The following is a 17,377-nucleotide window of genomic DNA, read 5'->3' on the forward strand; positions in this document are numbered from 1 at the left end:
AGTTTTTACTCTGCCCCTTTCCACCACCATTTTGACCCCACAGATTGGCTCTGTGTCTGTTGTCTTGCAAAATGAGCACAAGACAATACTAATCTTATCAGAAACTGCAATGGTGAAAGATATTGGCAGACAGACCTTGTATGTAACAAACTCAGATGTGCAGAATTTCCTCAGGGAGAAACTGCACTCTTATTGGGAAAACAGGCCTTCCGTAAGAGAAAATTCATGCTGGCAGAAGCTATAACCAGCTTGTTTTTAAAAACTGATACAAACAACAACCACAAAACAGATCAATGACTCCGATCCTCACTGTAATTGTTTACAAGCAAAGCAAAAGACCCACGAAAATACTTTCTGTTCAATGAAATTGGAAAAAGTGAAGCCGGTCATCTGTGCCACCTAGAAACTGATTAAGGAAACAGACTTTTTAGAGTTTGCTCTGAAAATACCGGTTGGACAGAAGCTCCTCGGTGTCAGCGTTGTTGAAAAGCGTGGAGGCAAAGGTCCCCAGGGTTAAACAGCAGCGCCCACCCTCCTGAATCTCCATTCTCACAGCCTCCTACTTATCACCCTGCTCTGCGGGGGCCCATGGGTAGGGCTGAGCGTCCCCTACTGCACGGTCTTCTCACGGATGGGGCCACCCCTGGCTCATCTTGGTGCCCCTGGTGCCCCGGCACGAAGCCTGCTACCAACACTCACCACCAGTGTGCGGATCTTGATCTTCTCGTTTTTGGTGGTCTTGTAGATCTCTTTGAGCAGCGATACGCCATTGGTGATGATGAAGGTGGCGCGGCTGAGCTTGGTGGAGGCATGGATGAGGGCCTCCACGGCCACCAGCTGGTCTACCTCACGCTCCGAGCCACACAGGGCTACCATCATCTCCATCACACCTTTCAGTCCCAGCAGCTGATTGCCCAGGTCAAAGGGGCCTTGCAGGATCCCCGACACTGTCTGAATGGCAATCACGTTCTTGTCCATGTCCTGGGGGTCAAACTTGCTCCTAAAATAGAGGGAAGGTGGTTAAGAGAACTGGCTGAAGGTGGGTGGGAAGAGTGTGGGATCTGAGGGGCAGACAGACTTGAATTCACAACCCGGATCCACCACTCGTGTGCCAGGTGACCTTGGGCAATCCACGGAAGCTCAGCTTCCTGACCCATAAACTGACAGTAGTAGTCTTACTACTTATCAGAGTTATGATGAGGACAAGTGATATAACAGACGTGCCATGGGCTGTGTCCCCCAAGAAGCACACGCAGAAGGATGGGGATTGACACGTGAGAAGTTTATTAGGGAGAGTTCTTGGGATCAGCTCATGGGGGAGAAGGGAAGGAAGCAAGACTGAGCATTGGGACACACTAGGCTGCGACTCAGTCACCAGAAAGCCTCCGCCTGTAATGAGTGCTACAGCTGGGACACACGCCCAGGCTGTTTCTAGTTGAGGGGGAGGGACAAGTCATTGGATGCTGGCCACCCTGGGAAGGGTGAAGCGGCTGTCCCCAGCTGAGGCAAGTCCCAAGGAAAGGTTGCGGGTGACAGCTGTCAGTCAACAGGCTTCCCAGCAGCGGGGCCGTCTAGTGGGACAGAACAGCAGCCACAACAACACAAAAGGGCCTACTGTGGAGCCCGGCACGCTGCATCACTCTGCGATGTGACCAAGTCACGCAGTGGCCGGAGGTGGTGACTCCCCCGTCTGGTCCCAGTCCCTTCCCCCAGTGGGTGAGGCTTCTGCCTTGCTTTTGGAATCTACTACCATCTACCCTGTGGGAGAATCTCCGCATGGGGATGTCACTCATGACAAGTCCTCTGATCTTTTGGTGATCTGCCACGGTTGGTTTGATGGGAGGGATCAGGGCAGACGGGCACAGTAGAAATGCAGCTGTTATGAATGAAAGAAAGAGGGCGACCCGGACTAGGCAGGAGAACCTCAGATCAAGCAGGAGTCGGAGACCCGGGCTCTGGTCTCACATCTGCCTCTGCGAGGCTGGATGACCTGAGCAAGTCCCTGTCGGAGAGAAGGCAGCTTTGGAAGCTCCAAGAGCCCCTCCGATTCTGACATTCTGCATCCTGTACCTCCTGTCTCCACTTCCGCCAGGGAAGCCAGAGCCTTTCACAATCAGTCAGGTCTGCCCTCTGTGCTGGTTCCACTCACCCCGGCCCCTGACAGAGCAGGGTAGGGATTACACCCTTTGTGCTGGGGGGAGGGAGGAGGTCTCTTCAGGCGCTCTGCTCAGAGACTCACTCAACCTCCATGACTGGTCCAGGGGCTGGTGGCTGGTCCAGGGGCAGGCCTGTGCAGCGGCAACATTCCACAGGATGGCTGGGAGGGGCCCTCCTTCAAAATCCTCTGCCCTCACAAGGTCTGGCTGGGTGACAGTTACTGGAACTCAATTTGGGACCTCATGAGAGACTCAAGAAGTTAGCTGCCAAAGCTGAAGCTGAGGTAGAGAAAGACCAGAGAAGCCCTGAAGAGCTTTCAGGGAAACATTCGGGGGTCAGGTGAAACGACAGGATTGAGCAGGAGCTGGCAAACCTTGGCTGCTTGGCCAAGTCCGGGAGGCTAAGAATGGTTTTCATGGTTTAAAGGGTTTGTATTTATTTATTTATTTATTTATTTATTTATATTAAAGGGTTTTTTTTTAAAGTATACACTAGAGGGCTGCACATCCCAGCAAATATAAAATATTTCCTCCAGCCCTTTAGAGGAAAACTGTGCCAACCCCTGGAGGGGAGAAAGGAAAAGCAGAGTGGCTCCACTCTCCCAAGACTCACCTGGGATACTTTTTAAACATGTAACTTCCTGAGCCACATCCCAGACTACTGAGTCAAGTAGGGTCCCAGAAATCTGAATAATCTACAAGTCTGAGGATCATTGGAATAAAGGGTTAAAAGACCGCGTAGCAGTGGGAGGGAATGGGAGAGGGCACACAGAAAAAAAAAAACGGAGACGCAGAGAGAGCATCTGAGTCACAATGATGGTTGAGTGACAGTGGGGAGACCCAGAGTTCCACTGTTGAGAGTCCCAGGCTCCTGTCTAGTCTCTGCAAGGCCACACGGCGCTTAAACCTGACAGAGCCCGGTCTTGCTCCCTCCTTGATAAGCGGACATTTGTTCCTTCAACCACAGGAGCTTGTAGTAGGTTTAAAATAAGCCCCAAAATATTTGACACTCTTCTGTGCAAAAGGTAGAGCCAAATTCCCCCCCTCTTAAATGTAGACCATCCTTAATGACTTGCTTCTCATACATAGAATGTGGTGGAAGTGATCGTGTGTGACTTCTGAAGCTAGATGATAGAAGACATTGCCGCTTCGGCCTTGCTCTCTTGAATCACTCACTCTAGGGGAAACCAGCTACCACGTGGTAATGACACGGGGAGGTCCACACGGGGAGGAACCGAGGCCTCCCGCCAACAAGCGGCACCAACATGCCATCCATATGAGTGTACCACCTTGGAAGCAGATCTTCCAGCCTCAGTCAAGCCTTCAGATGACTGCAGCCCAGGATGACATGTGACTGTAAGTTCGTGAGAGCCCCACAGCCAGATCCACCCAGCCTACCCACTCCCAAACTGCTGTCAAACTGTGAGATAATAAATAGTTGCTGTTATTTTAAGCTGCTCCATTTTGGGGTGTTTTGTTACACAGCCATTGATAACTAATACAGAGCCCGACCCCGCGGGACATCCAGGAGACTCACGTGATGTACTCCTCACAGATCTTGCGGAAGTGATCACGCTCTGGGTCACAGCGCAGGTCATCGTAGAGCTTGTTGATGAGGATAGAGGCCAGCATGCGGGTGTTGTCAGTCAGAGGCAGGCAGGATGGAAGATCTGGAACCTGCCCCACCACCTTCAAGATCTTCCTCAGGCCTGCAGGGCAGATGATGGCAAGTGTCAGATTCCTGCTGGGTCTCTCCTCACAAACACACCCTCTCACCGTCTTAACGCCACCTTCTCTCCAGCCTGCCTTTACACAGCACGTGGCTTATCCAGAGTGAAGGGCACTGAAATGGGGCCAAGAGGCCCGGGCTCTACACCTAACTCTGCCCTTAGGTGAGCAATCCACCTCCCACTGTGGTAGTTGATCTCAGAGGACTGAGTACCAGTGTTAACATTCGATGGTATAACCTTCCTCAAATACTATTTGATATTCTCTCTTCCCCAGGTCTCAGTTTCTGTAAAATGGGAACACTGCTACCTACCACAGAGAGTTTGAGGACTCAGTGAGGTGATGTATGGTAACCATTTGGGGCCAATCCAGACACATCGTTATCACTCAATACACATTTTTTATTTATTTAGTAAATGCTACATTTGCTATTTATGATCGCTATCTCTTCTCTCTTCTGTGGAAGAATCTTCAGTGACTTCCTATTACCCATCAGGTTAATTCGATCATTGCGTATTTGTTGAATAAATGAATGAATAAGTGGATAAATCAACGGGCAATTTTTAGCCACTGAATACTGAAATAAAGGACACAATCCTCTTCTCAAAAAGTTCAGAACGCAATAAGGAACAGTCACATAAAGATTATAGTAAGGTGTAATGAGGACAGCAGGTGTGATAAAGACAGAGTGGTTAACACTGCAGATGGGGTGATTTGCTCCAACAAAGAGTTGTAAATTATTTTGAGCACTTACTATGTGCCGAGAGCTTCATACACATTACTCCATTTAATCCCAACAAAAAACTACTGGTTAGAAATCATAATTCCCATTTTTCAGAGCAGAAAACCAAGGCATGGAGAAGTCAACTAAGTTGCCCAGAAGCAACTTGCAGCTGGCAAGTGACATTGTAACGGCACTCTCCCAGCAACGTCTGATTTCAACGCCCACGATATTAACAGTTATGTTGTGCTGCCTCTGGGATAACTGAAAGCTTGACTTTGGAGCCAGGTTTTGGGAGTGGCTAGGAGTTCGTCAGACCTTAGCTGGTGCAGATAAGTGGGAAGAGGTAGATGCTGGGAGGCGTGAAACTCTGGATGTTAGGAGGGAATTAAAAGTGCTCAAGGGCACCTGGGTGGCTCAGTTGGCTAAGCATCTGGCTCTGGATTTCAGCTCAGGTCATGATCTCACTGTTGTGAGATCAGGCCTCAGATTGGGCTTTGTGCTGAGCGTGGAGCCTGCTTGGGATTCTCTCTCTCTCTCTCTCTCTCTCTCTCTCTCTCTCTCTCTCTCTCCCTCTCTTTCTGCCCTGTGTGTGTGTGCATGCACGCTCTCTCTCAAAATAAATAAACTTAAAAAAAATGTCAGCAGTATGTTTTCTGCCCTGCATACTTTACCACCCGCACAAAAGCACTGGCAGGGCTGGGGAGTCATGGGAAGCAGTTGATGAACCAACCCAAACTCCCAGCCCGGGTCTCAAAGAGAGCCACTGAATGCACCTGCTTCACTTCCCACCACCTCCCCTATGCCCATCCCCCATGCTTCCCTTCCATTCCCACACATGCTTTGAGCATCTCATTCCTCTTCCTCTAGGATACTCTGGACCTCTTCCTCATCCATCATTGCCCTTCCCTGAACCCAAACGCTCACTTTTGGCTGGATGTCCTGATGGTTCCCAAGGCAAGTCTCCCAGACCAGCTTGTACAACACACAACCTCCACAAGGCATCTTTTCACTAGTGTGACAGGATTTGTACATCCATGTTCTGTTTACCCAAGAGCTACTTATTTTGGTGCCTGGAATAACAAATATTGCTTCCCACCTGCCCTACCCATTAGCTTGTGGTTGGACGTAGGTCCTCTCGCTGAGAGAAAGAGGTCTGCTGTTCACCCTTTGTAATGGATGCAGAAAAGACCAGAACTGGGAAGGGGAGGGGAAGTGTTGAGGGAGAAGGTTTAAGCACTAGAGTCATTTGTTAAAGTGCACTTTGCTGAGATCTGTGCAAACCAAACAAGGAAGCACAATATCACAAGAGGATACGTTTCAAGCCAGTGAAAGCTAATTTGAAACTTGTAGATCAAAGGATGGTCTATATGTCATCCAACCTGTGGGAGTTCATCACAGTAGATGATAAAGCCATGGGTGTGATTCCTGAACAATTAAAGTTGACTTGGGACAAGGGTAACCCCCCCGGAGCTGACACATATAATGGCCATCTGCTAGAACCTATATATGGGACAGTAGATGCCAATTCTCCCTTCCAGAAGGCCTGTGAAGTATTTTGCCAACCAAGGGACTTCAGGAATATTATCCTATGGTTGGTGGGGTCCTGTTTGCTTTTGGAATTGCCCCCGCTTGTCAGGTAACTCTGCCCAGCTGTTTTTGGGTGTGTTTGGACATTGTCTGGGTGTGTTCGGGCCCCGAATTAAGAGCCCAGTCTTGATCAGTATCCCCACCAGCCTGCTGGTGGGTTCTAACTGCTAACGCCTTTTCCTGGTTTTTCAGTTGGGACTGAAGACTTCTCCCAGACAAGGGCCACGCCTCTTCTGCCGTCTGCTCAGTGCCAGGTACTCTGGTGCCCACGTGAAAGGCTGGAGCGAGCCCCCAGACCCTCCCACCTCCTCACCGTTATCCACCACATAGATGGTGCGTGAGTTGTCGTGAATGGCGAGGTCCTTCCTGGGGACGTTCTTATTGAGCAGGTTCATGGCCTGGTCCCTGCCCTGGCCAGACACCTTCTTACTGACCAGCATGTCAAGCAGGTGGTTGGTTATCTGCTTTAGGTCCTTCTTGGTATCTAAGGAAGGAGAGGATGGGGTAAATAGAGAGTAGGGAATCTCAGGTCTATAGGACCAAGAATGGCAGAGGCTTCTAGAAGGACTCTGGAAATATGGAATCCCCTGCATCCCGGATGTTGGAATTTCCCAGGAGAGTATAGAATTGCCCATCTCACCCCCCAAAAAGGAGACAAATCCCTAAACATTACCCCCCAGTGGCCCTCCAGCCACTGTGCACACTGACTTTTATAACAGCCCATGCCATCCTTGAATAGCTCTGGTTCTTAGAAAGTTCTTTATTCCAAAGCATGACTGGCAGAGAGCCAGGGACACTTCATGTAGCTCTTTATAAACTGATTTAACAAAATGTTTTCCAGACAAGAAATTTATACTCCTTACAGACATCTTACTCCCTGTAGATTCAGGCATGCTGGGAGCCTGCATTCAAGCCTCAGAAGGGATGCCAGGTCTTCCCCACCTGCTGGGGGATTAAAAGATAAATGCTTTTTCTTGCTTTTGCCCTGTCTGACTTCCCTGCATCTTAGGGATTTTTGTTCTCATTCTAGGTTGGATCCCAAACAGGCAGGAAGGCAGGCAGGGAGGGAGGGAGGCAGGGAGGCAGGGAGGAAGGCAGGCAAGGAGGGAGGCAGGCAGTGAGGCAGGCAGGAAGGCAGGGAGGCAGGGAGGGAGGAAGGGAGGAAGGCAGGCAGGAAGGGAGGAAGGCAGGCAGGGAGGGAGGCAGGGAGGCAGGGAGGCAGAGAGGGAGGAAGGCTGGCAGGGAGGGAGGCAGGCAGAGAGGCAGGGAGGTAGGAAGGCAGGCAGGGAGGGAGGCAGGCAGGGAAGGAGGCAGGCAGTGAGGCAGGGAGACAGGGAGGCAGGGAGGGAGGAAGGCAAGCAGGGAGGGAGGCAGGGAGGCAGGGAGGAAGGCAGGCAGTGAAGCAGGCAGGGAGACAGGGAGACAGGGAGGCAGGGAGGGAGGAAGGGAGGAAGGCAGGCAGGAAGGGAGGAAGGCAGGCAGGGAGGGAGGCAGGGAGGCAGAGAGGGAGGAAGGCTGGCAGGGAGGGAGGCAGGCAGGGAGGCAGGGAGGTAGGAAGGCAGGCAGGGAGGGAGGCAGGCAGGGAGGCAGGGAGGTAGGAAGGCAGGCAGGGAGGGAGGCAGGCAGGGAGGCAGGGAGGCAGTGAGGCAGGCAGGGAGGTAGGGAGACAGGGAGGCAGGGAGGGAGGAAGGCAGGCAGGGAGAAGGCAGGGAGGCAGGGAGAAAGGCAGGCAGTGAGGCAGGCAGGGAGACAGGGAGACAGGGAGGCAGGGAGGGAGGAAGGGAGGAAGGCAGGCAGGAAGGGAGGAAGGCAGGCAGGGAGGAAGAGAGGGAGGCAGACAGGGAGGGAGGGAGGCATGCATGGAGGCAGGGAGGGAGGCAGGCAGGGAGGCATTGTCTGGACGTGGGTCTCAAACTGCAAGATCAAACTGCAAACTGCAAGATCATGACCTGAGCCCAAGTCAGAAGTTTAACCAACCGAGCCAACCAAGCACCCGTCTCCATGATTTGGGCTACTCTAGATACCTCACATAAGTGGAATCAAACAGTACTTATCTTTTTGTCACTGGCTTATTTCACCTAGCATAACGTCCTCAAGGTTCATCCATATTGTAGCACATGTCAGAGTTTCCTTCCTTTTTAAGGCTGAATACTATTCCATTGTCCACACAATGGTGGTACTATTCCATTGTACCACATTTTATTTATCCATTCACTCGCACATGGACACTTGAGTTGCTTCCACCTTTCAGTTATTGAAAATGATGCTCCTATGCTTCTAACACTCTTTTAATTAGAAAATAAATATAAAAATAAAACCAGGCCACCTCCACCTACAGGGAATGACCCGTCTAAGGTGGCAACCGACTCTCCCTGGCCCCCACCCCCGTGGAAAAAAACCTGAAGAATGCCTCCTACCTAAGACCAGCGCTTCTTCCTTCCCTTGATGATCTCGTTTGTCCTCTCCTGACAGAGAGTCGATGACAGCCTGGAGCAGGTTGCAGACAGCCAGAGACATCTCCTCGTTCTCCACGGCCATGAGGCTACAGATTCTGTCTATCCGGACAGCATGGAGAATCACTGTGGCCTATACCCCCAGCAAGAACGAGTCAGCTGCCCGCCCCTCTCTTCCAGCTGCCATGCAGGTTAGGAAGTGGGTGATGTCCATCCCCACCATGCCCCTGCAGTAGGGAACTAAGCCCAGGCAGCCATGCCTCACGGGGCCCATGGTCTAGGCAGGATCTTGACACAAGCCAGGCCCCTTTCCAGAGGTTTAAGCCTGGGCCGTCCAATATAGTAGCCACTTTGCCACTTGGGGCCCTTGAGCACTTGCAATGTGGTGAGTCTAGGTTGAGATGTGCTTTACGGTAAAATATACACGGGCTTTGGAAGACTTAGGACGATACAATGTAAACTGTCATAACCTTTGCATTCAGCTCTTCCTCATAAACTTTCACTAGCCTTATCTTTGCATAAATGCATTTCCAGCTCAAAGGGAAATGCAGAGGATCAATCTCTGTTGATCCGGGACCATACAATCGAGGATGGCGGGGGGTGGGGGGGACACTCTCCACTTGGCATCTGGGTCTATTTATGCCACCCACTAACTGTCCACATGTCGCCCTCCAGATCTTCTGCCTGGCAGCCACCTGTGCCGCCAGCCCCACACCCAGGCCCTCACCCTAGCTCGGTGGCCACTGCACATGCCCGACAGGGTCCGCACAGCCGCTAGCACCAGCTCGGGCCTCTTGGTGTCCACAAGCTGCAGAAGCAGGGCCACTCCGTTGTTCTGGAAGATCCTCTCGGCCCCTGCTTCTTCACGCCCCAGGACGATGAGGTTGTTGGCAGCCTGAGGAGGGAGGACATGGTGAGGGGGAGGGGGAGGTTTGGCTATCAAGGCCTCGGGCAGGGGCCAAGTGCAGGGGCTGGTTGAGGACTTGGTTTCCAAAACATCTTTATACTGGGTTCTTCCCCTACAATCCTGCTCCCAGAGACCTAGCCTAGGAACATGACACAACAGAAGAAACAAAGTAACTGACATACAGCCCAACTTGATGAGATATACTGTAGCCAGGAAGCCATAAACGAGATCACCCAGCAACCTGGAAAAAACATTAGGAAGTAGGTTCACTCTGATTGCACTTACATTAAACAAAACCGTGTATGTATGCTTACGGATAAGTACTAAACCAAGGTATTGAAGTCTTAAATTATTTAAACAAGAAGGCTATTAGACTGAGTGGCATTAATGCCCTAGTAGCTAATGTAAGCAAACCCAAATGGAAGCCTGTAATGTCTCAAGGTTAAGAAATCGAAACTTAAGAACAGTCAATCACAGCCAACTAGGCTTTCCCAAATAATGTAACTGCTTAAGCTATAGCCAATCAAATAACTGCATTGCTTTCTTTCCACCCATGTCTTTCTAGAAGCCTTTCCCCTGGCTCCTGTAGGTACAATGCTCCTAACCACTTCCTGTTTTGCTGCTACCCCACTTGAATCAATTTTGCCCAAATAAACCCTGAAAATTATGAATATGCCACGGTTTACCTTTTAACAGAAGTGAATTGTTTTCTTTTAAAAATTTTCCCTTGAATATGGTTTCAGCATTTGGGGTTTGCTTGTTTACCTGTTCTGGGCAATCTGAAGTTACAGGCATTCTCAGGGAGGTGGTGGTTGGTGGGCAGACAGCGCAGGAGAGGGGTCTCAAGAGTCCTGGGTATGAGGACTGATTCTGCTGTATGCTAGCTGTGTGACCTTGGGCAAGTCATGGTACCTCTCTGGGTCCCAGACCGCAAAATTAGGCAGTTGAGCTAGAAAGTTCTCCAGTGTCCTCCCACCCTAAAACCTTGAGGAGGATACATATACCTTAAATGGCCCCAGACCAGGGGAGGAGGCCTCAGCAAAACCTGAAACCCTGGAGTTGGAGGAAGAACTCATGAGAGAGAAGGAGAAGGTGAGCAAAGAGAGAGGGAGTGGGACGCTGGGTATGAGGCTGATTAGAGACTCCCGGGCAAGTACCACCAGGACCACCAACACTCTACCAGTCAAGGGCTGTGTACTCGCCAAGTGCATTTATCTGTAGCAACTCATTAAGTCCTCACATCAGTTTGTTATAAAAGGTATTTGCATGTTACATGGACTTATTGATCATAAAACTAACAAAAATTCCCCACGCATTGTCTGTCCAATTCTTATAACTATAAAATATTCAGGGGCACCTGGGTGGCTCAGTCGATTGAGCATCTATCTGACTCTTAATTTCAGCTGAGGTCGTGATCCCAGGGTCGTGGGATTGAGCCCCGCTTGGGACCCTGTGCTGGGTATGGAGCCTGCTTAAAGATTCTCTCTGTCTCTTCCCCTCTCCCCCACTCACACTCAGCTCTCTCTCTCTCAAATAAACAAATAACAAAAACCATTCAGATGTTCAATTTTTTTCCCCCTGAAAAAAAAACCAGAAGGGAACATTAAAAAAAAAAAAAGGCAACAAATTTGGCTAAGAGGATGGTATTATGAGCAACCATTCTCATATTTCAGGATGACCTTTTACGATATTTTATAATGGACTAGAACATTATTTTAACATGTTGTTTTCAACAGCTCTCAGGGTGGAAGCCTGGGCAAGCGAGGCACTTGCCTTGGATGCCCCATTTACAGGGACACCGAAAACCTCGGCAATCAAGGTGAGTAACATCTAATGCAATATTTTAAAATATCAAAATCAATGCAATGCAATGCAAAAAAAAAAAAATCATAGTGAACAAAATCTCAAAAATTTAAATAAAAACTCCAACTCTGCTCTCATTGGTCTCACCCTAGTCCTGGCCCTTATAGCCAAGTGCTTTCTAAAGTGCCTAACCTTTGGCCCGTTTGTGTCCACGTTCTTCAAGGAGACCCCCCTCCTCTTCCTCCGCGACCGGTCAGGGCGTTACTGTCTTGAGATCCGGTGGGGCCAGCAGCGGAAGATCGGCCGTGGCGGGGGAGGAGGGGCGGGGGGCGGGGGGGAGGAGGGGCGGGGGGGCGGGGGGGAGGAGGGAGGGAAGGGGGAGGGGGGATCCCGAGTGCGCCCTCTGCTGGCCGGCTGGTTGCCCCGCACTCACCTTCTCCAGCTTGTCCGCTTCACTGTTTTCATCCAGGAGGATCTCGAACATTTTCTGTACCCTCGAGTCTGTGGAGAACTGCACACGAAGCTGAGGAGAAAGGAGGGAGTGGGGAAGGAGGTAGGCAGGGGTCCACGTTCCAGGCGGCTCAGTAAATATTATGGTATCTACTCTGGGCCCCTACACTATGTTTCTTTCTTTCTTTTTCTTTCTTTCTTTCTTTCTTTCTTTCTTTCTTTCTTTCTTTCTTTCTTTCTTTCTTTCTTTCTTTCTTTCTTTCTTTCTTTCTCCTTTCTTTTTCTCTTTCTTTCTTTCTTTCTTCATTCATTCATTTATTCATTCATTCAACAAACCCTTACTGAATAACTACTACATGCCAGATACTGTTGCAGATGCTGGGGATAGAATGGTGAACAAAATCAAGTCCTCACTCCACAAAGCTTACAGTCTAGTTAAGTTTGCTATGCCAATTTGGAGGGCTTGGATCATTACCCAAATTTTGCAGTACAGTAAATAATTAGCTATCACATACTTTAAAAATGGGCTAAAATAGAACTCGATTTCTAAGATCAGAAACCTGAAGCAGTTTTCAAGCACCTCTTCACTCAATTTAAAACCATTACATTTGGGGGCACCTGGGTGGCTCAGTCAGTTAAGCAGCTGACTTCAGCTCAGGTCATGATCTCGTCATTTGTGGGTTCAAGCCCCACATCAGACTCTGTGCTGACAGCTCAGAGCCTGGAGACTGCTTCAGATTCTCTCTCTCTCTCTCTCTCTCTCTGCCCCTCCCCTGATCATGCTCTGTCTCTCTCCCTCAAAAAAATAAACACTAAAAAGAAATTTTAACCATTATGTTTAGCTGTCTCATCCCTCACACCCCCACCCCCAACCCCAGTGCTCTGAATCTACCATAAAATGACCTAACTGATCACCCATCACCCCACCGCCCCACTCCCACCATTTGCCATCTCCTTCCGTACCTCCCACTACTTTGCTTTGCTCCTCCACAGTCCTGCCTATTTCCATCAGGGCTCATTTCCTCCCAGTGGGTCTCTCATTTGTCACCCCCTCTCTGGTCACTCCTCAGTTTTGTGTTTACTCAGCCCCTGAGTCTGCACTCTGGACAGTGTACTGTGGTCCCACCATGGGGCTGCCCCAGACACAGAGGAGCCGCTGAGTCTTGGAGCAAGGAGCTTAGTGATCAGTTACCCTCCTGCTCTTACAGAGGAGGAACTGACACCCCAAGGGATCCCTTAGAAAATTGGCAACTAAGCCAGGACTAGGGTGTAGAATTTCTCATCTCTGATCCTAGTTCTCCTCCACCCCACTTCGTTTTCCTAGAAAAGATTTCCCTACTGGCTCTATCATCCAGCAGTACCCTACCCTCAGTACTGCTTTTGTCCTCCTAGAAAGAGAAGATCATGTCGCATATATACTAAGTTACAATTTTTTTTTAAAGCCTCCATCTGGAATTTAAAAGACCCGTGTTCTAGTCCTGACTGGCTTGTCTCCTGGAACAAGCATCTCCGATCACTCAAAGATGGGTGCCTCTGCTCGGCTGTTCTCTGGCACCTGCCTGTGCCATGCATTCACTCCATCCAAGAGTGTGGAGGTAGGGTTAGACCTGCTCTGGTGTCCTGCTTCCCTAACTCATCCATTAGGAGTGAAGGGAGGCAGCCAAGGCTTATGGGTAGGGGTCCAGCTCACCTTCTCCTGGATACTGGTGTTGAGCCTCCTCAGTGTCTCCTGGAAGTTTTGGTTCCGTGGCTCGAGGGTGGCACAGCGCTGCACGTCCTTGAAGGCCTGGTCCAACTTCCCCAGATGCTCCAGTGCCTGGCACCGCCGATAGAGAGCCTTGATGTCCGAGGAGTTGATGTCAATAGCTAATGAGGGAGACGGGGCCTCAGGGGCCTGGGCTGCAGATCGCCTTCCTCCCTCCCCTGCCACTGTCCCCAATTCCAGGGCCACTGTGTCTTCATTGGAGATTATCCACCCATGTGGACAATCTGGCCCCAGGCTCCCTCTTTGTGAGGGAGGCAGTAAGAATCATAGTCTCAAGGGAGGTTAAGGGTCATCGCGTCTAGCTCCTGATATTTCAGTCTCTGCTACATCATGATCCCAGCCAAGCACTCATCCAATGGATACTTGCATACCTCCAGCAATGGGGAGCTCCCTCCTTCTCAAGGCAGCCAGGCAGCTCCATCAAGAAAGCCCTCCCCTCTTCAGACCTGAAATATATCTCCCTGTAACTTTGCCCTTTTATCCTAAGTTCAGCCCTGGAACCCCTGAGATGAAATCTGATCCTTCTTCCTTGTGACAGCCTTTTAGGTGTTTGAAGGCAGCTCTCCATCCCACCTGGGAATTGCTTTCTCTGGGCTAAATATTGCCACGTCCCTCAACTGCTCTTCACAGGGTGTATTTCCAGGCCCATCTCCAGCTGGTTCCCTTCCTTCTGAGCTCACTTCACACTGTCTCTGTTTCTCCTAAAAGAATGGTGCCCAGATCAAAACCCAACACTTGCAGCTAAGAAAAGACTTCCCATTTTGACAATGCGCTTAAGTCAACATTGACTTAAGTGCAAGTTGAAATTAGTTACATTTAAAGGTTTGCTTTGTTTTAATGTTCATCTCTCCCTAGTCTCTGTGCAATGGGCTACTGCCTCCCTCCTCCTCTCAGGAAGCCTGATCCCACAGAGTGCAGTGGGCTGATGCCCAGAACCACTGGGGAGCCCCAGGATGAGCATACCCTAATTTACAACAGACGGTGTGTCATTACCAAGACACGAGGATTTCTGGAAACATCTTTTAATAAAAGAATCTCCCAAGGGGCACCTGGGTGGCTCAGTCAATTAGGCATCCAACTTTGGCTCAGGTCATGATCTCACAGTTCGTGGGTTTGAGCCCACTTAAGATTCTATCTGCCCTCTCTGCCCCTCCTGGTTTGCACTTCTCTCTCTCTCCCTCTCTTTTTCTCTCTCTCTCAAAAATAAATAAACATTAAAAAAAATTTAAGAGGCGCCTGGGTGGCTCAGTCGGCTGAACATCTGACTTCAGCTCAGGTCATGATCTCGCGGTCCGGGAGTCCAAGCCCTGCATCGGGCTCTGTGCTGATGGCTCGGAGCCTGGAGCCTGCTTTGGATTCTGTGTCTCCCTCTCTCTCTGCCCCTCCACCACTCACGCTCTGACTCTCTCTCTCAAAACCAAACATTAAAAAATTTTTTTTGAAAAAAAAATTTTAATTTCCCTCAACCTATGATTTAATATATAATTCGAGTTGCAAAAATGCAATTTAGGGATGGCTTCTCTGGACATCCGAAGCCCCGCCTACAATGCCTAGGATGGCGTTTCCACAATCTGTCATTTCTTCAATTGACAATGAACCTCTTAGACAAAACAGGGATGCTGGGGTTGGGGATGGGGGAGTGGTTGGGGAAAGGGAACTCACCTCTTGAGGCATCTGACGCCGCCTGAACATAGCTTTCCTGAGAAATGGAGAAGGGGAAGCAGCAGGGGTTAATGCAGGCCCAACGCAGAGACAACCAGACAGGGTTTGCTGGGGAGCTGCTGGCTGTCAGGGAACCAAGGGCGGACCCCCGGCTGGGCATGGGAGAGCAGATGAGCTCTGACATTAGGCAAACTTGGGTTTGAATCCAGGCTCTGCTACTAATGACCTGGGAGATCTTGGTGAGTTACTAAGCCCCCCGAGCCCTGAGTTTGTTTTATCTGCTATATGGGCACGACAACAGCAGCTGACTCACGGGGCTGTTAGTAAGATGCTGCGAAATAACATGGAAAAAGCCCCTGGCGTCATGCCAGTTCCCATTAGGCTGATTCCCAACTGGAGGAATTTCTGTCTCCCAGAGGAGTGGGTCAGGCAGTGGGCCCAGGAAAGCAGTGGGAGGTGCCCTTCTCTGCCCTGAGGGCTCCAGCAGAAAGGGCTGGGACAAGGGGGCTTAAGGGTCTGATACCCAGCAAGATGGGGGGCTGCCTTCACCCCTGCCTCTGAGTGCTGGCCCTCAGCCTCCCGCCCTGCCCGCTCCAGACCGTTTTCAGGCCACAGGCTGCCCGATTCCGATAGAGCGTGGCCAGCAGGGCCTTGTCCTTGGTCAGCTTCAGGGCCTGGCTGTAGCTCTTTGTTGCAGCCTTATAGTCCTGGAGCTGGAAATGCCGGTTCCCTTCCTCCTTCAGCTGCGCTGCTTCTGCCTCTGCCATCTGTCAGGACAGGAGCAGCTCAGTCTGGCCAGTCCCCCACTCCAGACTCCTGGCCTGAGGTCTGGAGCTCCAGGGCCTCCTTCTACTGGGATGGAAGGTGAGGGTTCTGCCTGGAAAGGACCCATGCCTATCACCCCCAAATCCATTGCTCAGAAGGACATGATAGCACCTGCTTGCAAAATAGCATGGCTGAAGGAATCTTAGAGCCCCCGTGCCTCCCTCTCCTTCCCTCCCAGCTGGGCGGGTGAAGCCACCACGCCGGAGGCCTGAATTCTCACTGCAAGCCTTGAAAGTTCTTCTCAGTCCCTCTTCTCCCTCCCCGGTCTGAGGAACTCTCCACACGGGCTCACTTTCTCAGAGGACGGTGCTCCTGGTCTGTCCTCCTGTGATGCTGTTCGGCTGAGCTCCCTTGTGAGCCACCCCCTGGCCACCAAGCCTTAATCTGCCTCCCTCCCCCACCCAAGAGGTTTTATCGCCCCTGCCAGTAGCTCCGGACCATATTTGGCCACAGGGTCAGGTGTCCCTGGAGTCTGTCATTGATACTCAGGGCCTTCCTCCTCCCCAGAGTGGATAGTCATTAGTCACCTGGAAGTGCTGACTAACCTATGCCCCAGCGTCCTACTCAGGGGCAGTCCTGGACTTGGGCATTCATACCGCAAAGAGCAGAGAAAGATCCAGAAGGGAGGGAGACACAGCTATAATGCCCCTTCTCCCCCTCCATCCCAGATAAACAATCTCCTCTCCCTTCCCCCAATCACTGCTATTTTGGGAGCAGAGTGACAGCTGAGGGGCTGGCAGACTTAGAGCAGCTGCCCATGTCCAGGACCAACTGGAGACTTCCAGAAATGCCCTTCTGGAAGGAGGAGAGTTCCTCCCTCTCTTCCACTTGCCCACAACTCCCCAACCCCTCCAGTACTCATTGTTGAAATGTCCCTCCTTTTCTGAAAGACAGAGGGGCTTACTAGTTCAAGTTTAGTGGAAATGGGTGCTTTGTTTTGGTTTGCATGCCTTCTCCTGTGTCCCCATCCGTGTGGAGTGGATGCATTCAGCCTACCCCTCCCAGTAGACAGAGAGGGTGGGCTCTTAATGTCCCCCACTAGACTATAGGCTTCTTCTTGGTCAGAGCTAGGTCAGTTTGGAATTCCCTGAGCCCGAGGACCGTACCCCCCCCCCCCCATCTACCTGGGACCTCTCCTGGGATCAGCTGAGTCTCCCTCATCAAAAGAGGGTCTTCCTGGGACAAGAAGGAAGAACAAAACAGGTCTCCCCTGGGGCAGGACTTGTTTCTTCTCATCTGACTGAGGGTTCCTGAGACAAATTTGAGTCTGTTCCTACTTGGACTCAGAACTCTCTCACCTCCCAGTGTCTCCAAGCC

General features: G+C 50.8%; 1 protein-coding gene across 3 annotated transcripts in view; it reads right to left on the reverse strand.

Annotated features, from left to right (window-relative positions):
- Positions 1-16,715, reverse strand: part of UNC45B (unc-45 myosin chaperone B) — a 28,877-nt gene extending 12,162 nt beyond the window's left edge. The window contains exons 1-10 of one of the 3 annotated variants that reach the window (XM_058703348.1): positions 16,606-16,715; positions 15,835-16,002; positions 15,236-15,272; positions 13,499-13,674; positions 11,792-11,881; positions 9,376-9,543; positions 8,613-8,781; positions 6,509-6,679; positions 3,694-3,865; positions 700-1,000 (exon numbers count right to left, since the gene is read on the reverse strand). In XM_058703348.1, the coding sequence (XP_058559331.1) occupies positions 700-1,000; positions 3,694-3,865; positions 6,509-6,679; positions 8,613-8,781; positions 9,376-9,543; positions 11,792-11,881; positions 13,499-13,674; positions 15,236-15,272; positions 15,835-16,002 (1,452 nt within the window). In that variant the 5' untranslated portion in view covers positions 16,606-16,715. Of the gene's footprint in view, positions 1-699; positions 1,001-3,693; positions 3,866-6,508; positions 6,680-8,612; positions 8,782-9,375; positions 9,544-11,791; positions 11,882-13,498; positions 13,675-15,235; positions 15,273-15,834; positions 16,003-16,280; positions 16,476-16,605 lie in introns of those variants that run through there. The other 2 variants (XM_058703346.1, XM_058703347.1) reach the window with 2 other exon arrangements.
- Between the last annotated feature and the right edge of the window lie 662 nt (positions 16,716-17,377).

The sequence above is a fragment of the Neofelis nebulosa genome, chromosome 16, assembly GCF_028018385.1.
Source record: "Neofelis nebulosa isolate mNeoNeb1 chromosome 16, mNeoNeb1.pri, whole genome shotgun sequence".
Taxonomy (NCBI): domain Eukaryota; kingdom Metazoa; phylum Chordata; class Mammalia; order Carnivora; family Felidae; genus Neofelis; species Neofelis nebulosa.